At 46.6% G+C, this 13,326-nt stretch overlaps 1 protein-coding gene across 1 annotated transcript in view; it reads left to right on the forward strand.

The window, feature by feature from the left end:
- LDLRAP1 (low density lipoprotein receptor adaptor protein 1) overlaps window positions 1-12,439 on the forward strand; it is a 63,203-nt gene extending 50,764 nt beyond the window's left edge. Inside the window, exons 6-9 of the mRNA XM_033157798.1 lie at window positions 1,153-1,230; window positions 4,845-4,975; window positions 6,251-6,285; window positions 12,068-12,439. Of these exons, the coding sequence (XP_033013689.1) occupies window positions 1,153-1,230; window positions 4,845-4,975; window positions 6,251-6,285; window positions 12,068-12,218 (395 nt within the window). The 3' untranslated portion in view covers window positions 12,219-12,439. The remainder of the gene's footprint in view (window positions 1-1,152; window positions 1,231-4,844; window positions 4,976-6,250; window positions 6,286-12,067) is intronic.
- Window positions 12,440-13,326: the final 887 nt, after the last annotated feature.

A 13,326-nucleotide genomic window follows, 5' to 3' on the forward strand; every position in this document is an offset into this window, starting at 1 on the left:
GCTCTGGACTGCTCATTCATTTTTTTCTCCTAGTGCTCATTTAAATTTCCCCCAATGCCCCCAAGGTAGGAATGCTCCAGGGCATTGTGGGAAATTAAAATAGCAGTCCCACAATGCCCTGGAGCTGTGGCAGGGGCACTGTGGGAAATTTCAGTTGTTGGTGTTCAGAGCATGGGCATAGCCAGGATTTTTGTTGGGGGGGCAGGACTTTTGTTGGGGGGGGGCAGAGCTGATGTGATTGGTCAGTTAAGTAGTTCTATTGTTTTACTTGATGGGGGGCAGCTGCCCCCCCTTGACTACACCCATGGTTCAGAGGACAATTTTTGCAGGGAAAGCTCCCCCCAGGGGCTAGAGCCAGGGGAGGCATTGGTGCAGATAAATGTTCATCATATGCAACTGGAATTCTTAAATCCCTGCGCTGGCTTCCACTGGTGTAGCTATGTTATTGAATAACTATATTATTAAATCCAGCCCGCTATTCGTATTATTTCTCTGTTAGGTACTTCGAGTCTCTCCAGAGAATAAATAAAGCAATACAAGGTTTTTTAATGAAAAAAATCCTAACAGAGAAAGCCACGCCACTTAAACCTTGGAGCCAAACTCTGCTTCTTGCCAGCCCAGTCAGTGTACTTGTGCTAGAAATTGTGCCTCAGATACTGCTGCTCATTTGCTCTGTCCTTACACTAGGACTGAAGAGGATATTGGGGGGTGGGACCTTTTTGCAGCCTGGGTAGTTTTCCAAGGGCCACATCCCAGTGGTGGACGAGGCCTGGGGGGAAAGTGAGCAGGGCAAGAAGAAGTGTAAATTTAACCTTTTGGTACAGTAGGCTACGTTTCTACACACACTCACACACCCCTCTCTGGCCTCCATCGAGACAAGCAAGCGACATTGTCAGAGCTGAACAACACATTCCAGCCGGGCAAAAATATGTAAGGAGGGTGCGAAGCAGGGCCAGTAGGGGGTGTGGCCTGGAGAGCACCCCAATAGCCAGTTAAAGAGACCTAAAGGGGCTGCATTCGGCCCACAGGCCAGAGGCCCCTCACCCCATTGCAGGGTGTGCAAGCAGCTTCGTGGCTTGTTAGAGAAATCAGGCTTTAAAGTTTAACCACAAACTGAATAGTGTATTTGTCTGTCTTGTGTCCCCACCACAGAAAAGCGGGAAAAGGCCATCTCGGAAGGAGAAAGCACCAGCAGTCCAAGTATGGATAGTTCTGCCTCATCAAAAGGATGTAAGTTACTAAAGAAACAGATTCTGTTCAAAGGAAATGTGGGGTGAAATTGCCTACCTTGTGTACCATGCCAGCCCGTTGGTCCCAAATATTTTTTTTTTTGAAATTCTGGAAATGCTGAGGTTTCTCCAAGCCTGCTAAAACCTCCTGGTGCCTGGGTGGTACCTTTTTGGCTGCATAAGGAATGGCACTCACAGTCCAAACATTGAAGATAGAGGCAGTTACGATCTGTTCCTTTCTGGTATTGTCCACCTCGGTGCATATGTCCTTAAGGGCCCTCTCTTGCAAACATGCACAAACTTTCACCATACAAGTATTGCAGAAACTAAAGAGAGGGTGTGTGTGGGTACAGTTTCATCTCTGGTTGTCAGTGGTCTCTAGTAACTGAAAATCCTTCCTCCTCTCCTGGAGACACTGGGATTCAGGTGCATGTCATGTATACAGATGTCACTGACCCCCTGATTGAAATCCATCAAGGACTTAGCAGTCCTTTTGACCTCTGCGACTCCTCCATCATACATCCTACGTGCCTGTTATTCCTCAGGGAGGCGAAAGGAAGGGGGAGGGAGGGAGGGAGGCAGCCCTCCACACTCCTGCAAGCAGCTTTCTGAAAACCGCTCCCAGGGACCCATTAAAACTCTTAGCGGTCTGGATTGTGCAGCTTGCAAAAATGGGGTCATGCCTTCCGAGTATTGTTTTTAAGCTATATCCTCCTTGCAATTGTCTGGTGGCAAAGGCTATCTTCTAAAGCTTGCGTGGCACAAATAGCCTCAAATGAACTGGCGGGACAGGGAAGGGGGGGGGAAGAGGGGACAGCCTGTCTTCTTCCCTTCCTGGTGGGTGAGATGCTGCAAAGTGGCACTGAGGAAGTCATCCATAAAAGGGGCTCCCGTCCAAATCGGCTGCGTCGTATTGATCCGCATGTATATTTGATAGGGAAGAAATCCTCTTTAACATCCACTCCATTCCAAAAATGCCTCTCAGGGTAGCACAGATATAAGTCGACGAAATGGCTGGCGCTGAAGGGCTGGATAAACTTTCCGTGCCCAGAATCTTTAAATCTGACCTCTGCTTTGGCTTTCTCCAATATCTTTGAATCTGGAGTTTGGGGTTTTTTGTGGGTCTTTCAGCCGATTTCAAAGTAGTTAATCTGCCTCTTGACAGATGCTGATGTTGCTGAAGCTTTGGTTGCAGGTGCTTCTGTGGTTGTGAAGGAAGGGCTGTAGCTCTGCCACTTGCTCTGCATGCCAAAGGCCACCCCCCAGCTTATTTTATGAATTTATCGTTACATTTATACCCCACCTTTCCTCCAAGGAACTTCAGGTGGAACTAGCCTTCTGTGCAAAGGTAGCATTCACATTTATTTGGCCTTTGGCCTTGCCCACCATTGCCATGTGGCCCCTGGAAGGTTACCCATCCCTGCTGCACATGACTGGCTCTAGGTATTTTGGTGACTAAGGTGGTACAAATCTAACTGGTAGTCCACCCCCACCTGCATACACATGATAATTCACTTGGGACATGATGCTTCTCCGTGAGGCCCTTCTTTCTGTGCCCCCTCCATGGGAGGTTGGGAGGGCAGCAACACACAATCGGGCCTTTTCAGTGGTGGCCCCCTCTTGTGGAACGATTTCACCATGGAGGCACTCCTGGCCCCAACTTTGTTTTTATGTGCCAGGCAAAGGGCTGCCCCTCCCTTCCATTTGTCACGTGCTTTGAAAACACAGGTCCAAACAGTTTTCCACTTGCCCCATGCTTTCAAGGCACAAGTCCGAGCAGTTTGGCTTTTACCCCGCTACTTTCCCCCCGGAAAACCCACTCTTTAGCGGTAAATCAGAACAAAGAGCAATTCACGGAAAATCAATTGCTGTTTGCTCCAGTGCTGTGCTATGCCACAGGTTTTTCCAGGGAAAAGTGGTGGGACAAATGGAACTGCAAATGAGCCCACAGACCTTTCTCCTTACCTAGACCCTTGGCCCTTCATGCAGCACATAGATAAACTATGGAATTCAAGTGAAGGTCATCAACCTGGATGGTTTTGAAAGAGCCATATCCTCCATGAATCCTATCAATGGCTATGTTCTGCCTTCAATGGCGGGTGTAATATGCCTGTTAATGCAAGGGACTCACATGCAAGGCAAGTTGCTGTTGTGCTCAGGTCCTGCTTCTGGGCTTCTCATCAGAGTCTGGTTGGTCACCATAACAAACAGGATGCTGGACTAGATGGGCCTTTGGTCTGACCCAGCAGGCTTTCCTTATGTTCCTATTGTGTGCACCTCGCACCGAGATTAGGCTAGCACAGAAGAACTTTCCCAGGGAGTCACATCACGGGCGAGTCACATCTGCCTCTTTCTCACTCTGCCATCCTTAATGGCCCCCAAAATCTGCCAGCTGACATCTCCCCCTCAGCTTGACTCCTCATGGAGCAGCCCGCAGATGAATTGGTGCCCCGCAGCCTGTCTCCAGAAACTCCCAACTCCCTTGCATCATAAAGGATTTCTGCAATTCAAATATATGCTTATTTGAAAGAAAGAAAAACAGAAAAGTAGGACATACTGCCAGTGGAATGCAAAGATGTGTTTTCCTAAAAGGTCCTGCAGGAATTTTCATTCATCGGAAAAGCTGAAGGATCTTAAATCGAAGCAGGGTGGACTGCAAAGGGGTACTGTGTTGTGTTCAGGGAAGAGTATAAAATGGGATCTATGTGGTTGCTCTGCAGTGGGAGTGGAGGATGATCCTTTTCTGGCTGAAGAGGATGAAATAAATATCATGCCACAGGCCATTAGGACTCGCATCTCAGAGCCTGGTTTTAATACTGCTTCCTGGAGCTTGTGAAGTAGTAGTAACAGAGTTACCTCTGATCATTTGCAGAGTGCCTGTATCTCTCTCCAATGACAAGCCATGCTCAGTCTGTTCCCTCCAAAACACACAAACAGGCCACTTCCACACCATACATTTAAAGCAGCGTCAGACAACTTTTAACAGTTGTGACTTCCCACAAAGCATCCTGGGAATTGTAGTTTGTTAAGGTGCTGAGAGTTGTTAGGAGACCCTTGTTCCCCTCACATAACTTCAATTCCCCGAGTTCCCAAGGAAGAGGGATTAATTGTTAAACCACTCAGGGACAAGAAAATCTTAACATTTCAAAAGCTATTAAAAAACCACATACATACATGTCTGTGGTAAAAGGGCCGCCCCGACTCATATGTCAGAGGGCCCAAACAGCTTGGTGGCAGCTCCTCCTTATAAAGCTGCTGAGAAGCAGCAGGTGGAACATGTTGCCCCTAGATGGTTCCAAACAATCTCTCCCCTATAGCCCCATAATCAAGTGGCATATAAATTGTCTAAAGACCGACCAATGAATCCAAGAGGATTTTGCTATTAGAGGCCATACATGATGGAGAGGAATCTAGAGGATTAGGTGTGGATAACCTTTGGCCCTCCCATTCTTACTGGACTACAGATCCCACCATCCCTGACCATTGGCCATGCTGGCTGGGGCTGGGGTCCACCAACACCTGGAGGCCCAAAAGTTCTCCAACCCTGCTTACAGACCTTTTCTCTCCTACACCTCATCTTCTTTAATTCCCCCTTTCATTTCTGTCCACCTGCAGCGGTCACCACAGGGAACCTGCTAGACCTAGAGAATGTTGCTAAAACTCCCCTGACTGTCAATGCAAACTCCACGCAGTCAGACGGAAGCATCTTCGGGCCACATTCATCAGAAAACAACAACGTCATGTGGGTAAGTGTGCTGTGCGCGCATACTACAATTTCGGTAAAATGTGCAGGAGAAAGAATTCAAGTGTTACTGTGAGGAGGAGTGAGGAAGCTTTTGCTCGCAGTTTAGATTAACTGCAGTTTAAGGTTCAGACAAAACCCTATAAACTGTGGTTAATGTTAACTGTGGTTTGTTGAAACAAGCAATTTCATAACCCATCAAACTATACATCATATTAAGCCACAGTTTGTTGGGTCAGAAGACCTGACAAGCTATGATTAATCAGAAGCTTCCCAGCTCCTTCTTGTCAGGGTGCTTGAGGAGGAAAGGAGTGTGAGAGCTGCAGGGGGGCTGCAGGCCAAGACTAATTGGTTTTGCATCAATGCCGGAAGAGCATCGTAGACCCAGAGATGGGCAGACAGTAAATCGGGATTGGCTGGAAGAGCATTGGATGTTTTCCAGTAGTTGGGCAAGGAATTTTGATCCCCCAAAGTATAGGAACGGCAGGACTGTTATACCTCAAGGGCATATACCTCTCCCCATATGAACCGACCTGAACCCTGTGATCATCGTCTGAGGCCCTGCTTCATGTGCCTCCCCCATGAGAGGTCCAGAGGGTGGCAACACAAGAACAGGCCTTTTCTGCAGTGGTTCCCTGTTTGTGGAATGTTGTCCCTAGGGAGGCTTGCCTGGTGCCTTCATTACATATCTTTAGGCGTCAAGTGAAAATGTTACTTTATAACCAGGTCTTCAGCTGATTAACATTCTATGGCCTTTTAAATGTGTTTATGGGAGAGCGGGTTATTGGTCTGCTCTTGTTTTTATTACGTATTTTGTGTTCCCATTTAGTATTTTTATGTTGTGAGCTGCCCTGCAATCTTCAGACGAAGGGAGTTATACAAGTTTAATTAAAAAAACCAAAAACTTCCCACCGATGATTTCCTGATTTTGGTCATTTTATTTCATTCATAAAAGATTTCTTACCTACTCTTCCTAATGATCCAGGGAGGGTTACAACAGTATACAGATATATAAAGATATAAGGACAAGTGAAACCATTCAAGATAGAACAGACTGGACTAATTCTCCAAGGTACCCCCAGGTCCCTTAGAACATTTTTCAAACTACTGCTTTCTGCAGTCATTGTTGTCATCCCCCTTATAAACACACCTCTTCTTTTTTAAGAAATTGCAAATAAAATGCAAAACCCACCCTGTAATGTTTGTATGCTAGCTGGGAGCTGGGTAACTGTCATTTCAGATTGGTCTAATTTTCCTCCCCCTTCTCTTTATAACAAAGGCAATGGACGACGGACTGGATGAAGCTTTTTCAAGGTAATTTTCTTAATTTGTTTCACGAGTGTCTTTCCACCAGGGGACTGCCCAGGAAACAGACTTGATTAGTGACTGCTCTTTAAAAAAAAAATCATTTTAATGTTTCTAATCGAAATTGTCTGCTGTGCTCTGACCCTTTCAGAGGTGCTCTGTTTGCCTAATTGAACGATGGGATTTGCAGCCGCCTGGATAAGTCAAATATTTTGATAACTTCTTAGGGCAGCAGCTAATTTGTGCATAAGGTGGGGAATTAAACTCCCTAAATGATGTAGCCCTGGCTGTTTGCCGTATGCATGAGCAGAGGCAGCAAATTGAAGGCGCAGTATTTCAGATCCCCACCTGCAGGCAGAGGTGTACCTCTGCACCCTTGGCAAGGAGCTCTAACAGCACTTCCTCCCACTGAAAAAAGAATCACTTTACCACAGTAGCCACATTAGAAATCACAACATTTTACGCGACCCACGTCCAGGGTGAGGGCGAGGCAAGGAGGAAGGGCGAAAAATATTGCACGCCTTTGTGCTGCAGTAGGAGAAGAACAAGAAGCTTCTTCCATGTTTGATTCCACTGCAATAGCGGCAGTGCCTCACCAGACACATAAACGTCAGACACTTCATAGTCTGATAGGTGATTTTTGCACCCCCAGAAATGGAGGAGGAGGAGGATTTTGGCCCACTGGCTGGTTTCTTAAAGGATGGGGTGCAGGGACTGCTAGCTACCACTTCTTCTGGTGCCCCCTGCCCACCCTCCAGAGGTTCTCAGAGGCTGCTCCAAAATTGTTCCTGTAAATTGTCTGGAGCGGGATTATCAAAATGGCGCCCTTGGTGTCTTCTCCACAGACCTCTTAGCCCTCCCTCTCACTGCTCATTTGGTCATGAGGTGGTGAGGATGGCTTCATTTTTCTGCCTTGAAAAGTACATAGAGCTGGTGGAAGAAGTTGGAAGAGTAACACTCTTTCTCACTTCCTCTTTCAGCTCTATGTCTTGTCCAAGACTCTGGTGAATTCTGTTGGATTCAGCGTTTAGCCAGATACCTTGAGAAAACTGTGTGTGTGTGTGTGTGTGTGTGTGTGTATGCATACATGCTTTCTCCCTCCCTCTCTTTCTCTCTCTCTCTCTCTCCCTCCCTCCCTCTCTCTCTCTCTCTCCCTCTCTCTCTCAGACATGGTGTGTGTGATCTGGTGGCAAAGGGAGAAGTGACCACAGCACTTGCTCAAAATCCCAAATATGACCACAGGCCTAAAATGTTTGGTGGTCCCTGACCTGGCTCAGTGTATGGCAGCTTCCTCTGGCTCTGTGTCCCTAATGCATGGCCACACCGGCAGGGCATTTTCACAAGTGACATTAAAAGCACTTGTTAGAACTTCCAGGTGTCATTTCTGAATGTGGAGTGATGTGCAGAGATTCTCCTCCTGGCATAGGGAAGCAGGACATCCTGGTGCCACTCAGCAAAACAACAGCAGTAATAACCAAGCGCCTTAAAAATTAGGTGCCTAATAAAAAATAAATAAAGTACGTAATTGGGGCCTGGTTGCTGGATGAAGCCAAAGGCTCATTCTAGTCTAGCATCTTGTTCTCAGAGAGGCCAACCAGATGCCTGTGGGAAGCACACAAGCAGGGCATGAGCACAACAGTTCTCTCCCCACTTCTGATCCCCAACAACTGGTATTCAGCAGCATTGCTGCCTCCGACAGTGGAGGTTGGAGCTGCTGACTGCTTTATCCTCCTTGATACAAAACCCTAAACATGAAGTTTTGCATTGTACTCAGGAGCTAAGGCCCAAAATCTCAGGGATTAGGTTCATTAAAAACCACAATGCACCATTAATGCCACCCTTAAAATGTAAAGCCTCATTTAAATGCAGCACTGCAAGCAGTTGACCACCATTAAGGCTGAAACAGCGTAAAGTATTTATTATTATTTTTAAGATGAAGCATTGAACTCGGAGCTTTACTAACGCAGAAGTAACGAAATGTACATGTTTGTCATTTTTACAAACACATTTGGGCAAAGTTGTCAGCGTACAATGTTCTCTGCAGAAAAAGAGACAGTCCTGGTTGCCGGATGCTGCTGGTTCCCTCTTGACAGGGGCACAGAAGATGAATCCAAACAGAACAAGTTATTGGCAGAGGGGGGGACCCTCTGGCCTGTGGGAGGGGGCAAATGTGGCCCTCCAGGCCTCTCTACCTGGCCCTTTGGAGCCTCCCCAAGTCGCACCTCCATCCTAGACAAAATTCCCTCTCCTCAGTCCATACCCCTCACTCACCCAGCTTCAAGTCTTTTTGTCTGGAGGGGATGTGGACAGTGAGAATGCCTCTTTTTGACTGGATGGAGAGGGGTGCGTGTAGAAGCCTCTGACTTTTGCAGGGCTGGAATGTAGCCTGCTGTACAAAGGCAAGAGTCGCATTTCTTACTACTCCAACTTTTTGCCTCTGCCCGTGCTTACCCCTGGCTTACAGCCCCTAGAAGGTTGCTCAGGGTGAAAAAATGCAACCCTCTGGCTGGAAGAGGTTCCCCAACCCTTGTGGGAGAGCACAAAAAAAATATCCCAGGCTGAAAGAGCAGACAGAAATTCACTAGAAGCTAAAGCGTCTCAGAATTTTCTGACATTTTTTTAAATTAAATTTAAAAATTGTAATGGGTGTATGGCGATATGCTGTGGCTTCTATTGAATCTGACTTGTGCCGTCTACTGCCCTGAGTGTAGCCTGAAAAATTGATCCCTAGGAGCAGGGAGTGGTTCTTTCCTCTCCTTATATGCATGGCTGTGTAGTGAGCTGCCTATCTCCTGCTCCTTCTCTTCCACCCACCCACCTCCATCTTCATAACAGCCAAGGGGTAGAAATTCAATTCAGTTCACATTTAAAGGCAAGCCCGCTTGCTTGGCACTTTCAGAAACCATACAGAAACCAAAACATAGCCATGCTTCAGAATTCTCATTTCTCAAAATTTTGCAATTCTGTTCTCCAGCTAAGTAGTGTGTGCAGAAAATGCACAAACCAGGAACATAGGAAGCAGACTTTATACTAAGCCAATTGTGCATCTACCTCAGTATTTTTCACACTGACCAGCAGCAGTTCTGCAGGGTAAAGTGTGCCTCAAAATTAATAGGTTGGTGAAGATAACATACAAAAATGCATTACATTAGGAAAGTTGTATTTGCAATTCTATGTCACGCATAGCAAAACACCTGTGCATTAGGAGAAAGGTGCCCTGATACACAGATAATTTTTATGAGGCCTTTTTATTGGGGGGGGAGGCAAACTGAAGCCTGGAAAAACGAGGAAATATGAACTGAAGCCTTGGAAAACGGCAAACAAAAACCTTAATCATCAGATTTGCTCATCCCTGCATGGGACATTCAGTGATTGAGTCTCCCCACTTTGGAGAAAAGGGCTTAATAGCAGCCACAGGTTCCTCTGGTTTAAATCAGGTTGTAGTGCCAGGGATAACTCTTCCCTGTACCATTTCTATGATAGAAGCCTGCTAATAGCAACACCTCTGCTTCTTGCCTTCTCCATAGCTAACAGCAGCCTGCAAAAGGGTGGGGGATTTTAAGTGGAACCCCTAAACTGCAGCCTCCTAAGTGCTACAGTCAATCTGGCCCAGTCTGCAACCAGTCTTTCTATTTCCCCCATACAGTGGTACCTTGGGTTGCGTACTCAATTCGTTCCGGGTCGCTGTACGTAACCTGAAAAATGCGCTTTGCGCATGTGCGAAGCTCACAGAACGCTTCTGCGCATGCGCAGTTTGCGCACATGACGGGAAACACTTCCGGGTTACGGGAGTTCGTAACCCGAAGCATACGTAACCCGAGGTACGACTGTATTCAGTGTTTGCATGAGAAGGTTAACAGTGCTGCAATAAAGTAATCCTAATGCATATGCAAGTAGAACTCCCGGTGTGTGTGTGTCTGTCTGTGCACGGAATCTCCCTTGCCCCCAAATTTCTGTGATGCCAGCAGACGCTGAACAATTGGGATTGCTGCTGCCATTTCCAATCCCTTTGCCGCTGTGCTGCTGTCCTGAGGAGTTAAGATTCCTGATCTCGTCTCCAGAAACATCGAATGCTGCCATGAGCAACTGGAATTTAATGTAGACACTGCTGGAGAGACGTTGTGGCGGCCTGTCCATACAAATCGCCCCGCAGGGAAGCAAATTGAGACTTTCCAATGTGGCACTTCGTATATATATATTTTCTGCCGCTGCTTTTGGTCAGTGTGGCCTTTTGCCTGTGAGATGTGGCCTCAGCTAATGATGTGTCAAGTTCTTGCTATAGTGAGTGGTCTGTGCATGGGTATAGACTAGCAAGGAGCACCTGGCATTGCTTGGGAATTCAAAGAACACCCCCCCCCATGTGTTTAAATAAATAGGGTAATTTGTGTGTTTGGGAACTTTGCATACACAGAGAGACAGACAGACATGGCTCATTGCATTCAACAGCATCCAAACGTCCAACCAGATCGCCCTGGGATGCCTGCAAATGCAACAGCACCTCTCCTATCTTGGACTTGGCAGAAACTGGTATTTAGAGGCATACTGCAAAAGGTCCATCCTGCTTTCTACCACTGCCAGTTGATGCCTCTGGGAACATGGATGTAGCTAGGATTTTTGTGGGGGGAGGGCAGGCCTTTTGTTAGCTGCGCAGGCCTTTTGTGGGGGGGGGACCTCAGCTATGTATTTGTATTGATTGGGGGACAGCTGCCCCCCCAGCTATGCCCATGTCTGGGAAGCACACCAGCTTAGATAGCAGCAGGCTTCCCTCATGGTTCCTTCCAAACACAGAGGTTCCCGTTAGCTGTCATAATCACCACATTTTGTGGCAGAGGAGTCCATAAGTTGGTTCTTCTGGATAGAATCCAGAAGGGACCTGCAACCAACACCAGATTTTCCTTTTGGTATCCACTCTTGAGAACAGAGCATTTTAGAGCTAGTTATCCGACCAAACTCTCACCAGTTTCCTTAAGAAATGCCTTTATTGAACTGCATTTCCAAGTGATGCCCACTCATTCTTGGTTGGTTGCTACAACAAGGTTCCATATGCAGACAGACTTTGTATTCTGATCAACCTCAGGTGGAAGACATCACTCATTTTCCATTAGCCTTCTAACCCCTTATATAGAGACCAAATGGATCGCTTTCTGAACCTTTGTTCACACCAACAAGCAGGTACACCCCAGCAGAAATAGTTCTGTTTCTTTTGAGTGACAATAATAGCTTTGTAGTAAACAGTGACCCTCTATGCACTTGCTGCAAAAAAAAAAAAAAAAAAAATCAGGAAAATGGACTTTGATAAAATTGCTATAAATCATTGTCACACGATCAAAGCCTAGCCTGCCTCACAGAGCTGTTGTAAGACTAAAATGGGATTACAGGGGAGAACCATGCATGCCACTTTGAACACCCCGGAGGAAAGGCAGGATATTAATGTAATAAATGACAGAAAAGACTACACCACTTTATACTGGAGAGGGAGGACTCATGTTTTTGGAATTCTGCTCTGTATTGAAACACTCCGCATCAATAGGATACCAGGAGGACCAGCATGATGCAAATGCCTGCATTAGAACCTTTCTCCCTGAAGAGCTGGCTTTCTGCTCCTACCCTGGGGAGGAGAGGGACATTCAGAAGTAACCCTCACTTTAGTCAGAAGTGGTCCACCTCCTTTACTATACCTGTTGACCCTTCTCTCACTCCCCGTCTCCCATGGTGCTGTTTCTGGTGGTGGTCCTGCATACACAACTCCCTCCAGGTCCCCTCACAGGGTTTCTTCTTCTTCCTCTTTCAGACTGGCACAATCTCGAACTAACCCCCAAGACCTCGACATTGGCTTGACTGCACAAGATATCCAAAGCGCCGAAATCCTCTCTCCTGTTGACTGGGACAAAGTAGATTCCTCTACAGTGGCGGGGAAAGACGACAACCTCTTTGGTTTCTGACGTCTTCTCTCTCTCTTTCCTTTTCTCCTGACCAGCTTTTCAAGTTACGTAACCACTGAGAACTTGATGCACTGCATTCTGGGTGATTTTTTCTAACCGGAGGGTTTTCCTTAAGAAGGGTGGGTGAGGCAAACATCTGGTCCAGATGGATGCTATAATGTCACCATATAACTCTTTAGACCAAAGCTTTAGATACTTTAATAATCTATATATATATATAAATATATTTCTTTTTTTAAAAAAAATACCTTTGCTTTTTATGTAAATGATGAGATACTCCTGAGCATATTTATTCAAGAACCCCTTCAGTTTACATATATTATGGAAATTAAGTAGCATCGTCTAACTTAACATTACAGTATTAGACTGCTTTTCCCATTGGAATACTCATGGTAAACTGTGATAGCATCAGCTGTGTCTTGTGAGGTGGGTGTCAGCAGTGCAACATCAAAGTGATCCGAGTTACTTTTTCTAGAAGAGAAGCTGCCCGACAAGGAAGGAGGTTGCTCTGGGGTAGATAAAGCGAGGCGGAATTGGCTTTCTGGCTGGTTCAAGCAGGGGAGGAGTAGGTTACTATGGGTTACGTGATGCTGCATTATGTTAGGTGGGGAAATGGCAGGCTGTGGCCCTCTAGCCCTTTTCTCTATGACCTGCCAGCTCCTCCCACAGGCATGTTGGTGCCAACCCATAGCTGCCGAGTGGACAGAGCCTAGTCAGATGCTTTTAATGATAAGCATCAGTAGGGTTGTTTTGGTACTAATGGCACACAGGCTGAAGCAGCTGCCTAACCTGTGGACCAGAACGATTGAAACTGCCCTACTTATCCATGAAATTGAACCTGTTTGATGCCTAGGGCCTTTTCAGATGCTGTGGAGAAGGGAAGTCATGAGCTGCATGGGGAAGGGCTATGTGTAAATGCTTGGAGAGGCACATGCTCCGCCTCTTCTGTTGTTTCCCACACAGCAGGGGCCACACCGCTGATAGCAACTCCCGCCTCCAGGTAGCCACCAGCCTGGTATCATTGTATCTCCACTTAGCAGGAGAGGACCTCCTGTCCCTGTTGGGACACCATAGTGAGACTGTAGTAGTGTGCACAGTGTGATGTACA

Source organism: Lacerta agilis, chromosome 8 (assembly GCF_009819535.1).
Source record: "Lacerta agilis isolate rLacAgi1 chromosome 8, rLacAgi1.pri, whole genome shotgun sequence".
Taxonomy (NCBI): Eukaryota; Metazoa; Chordata; class Lepidosauria; order Squamata; family Lacertidae; genus Lacerta; species Lacerta agilis.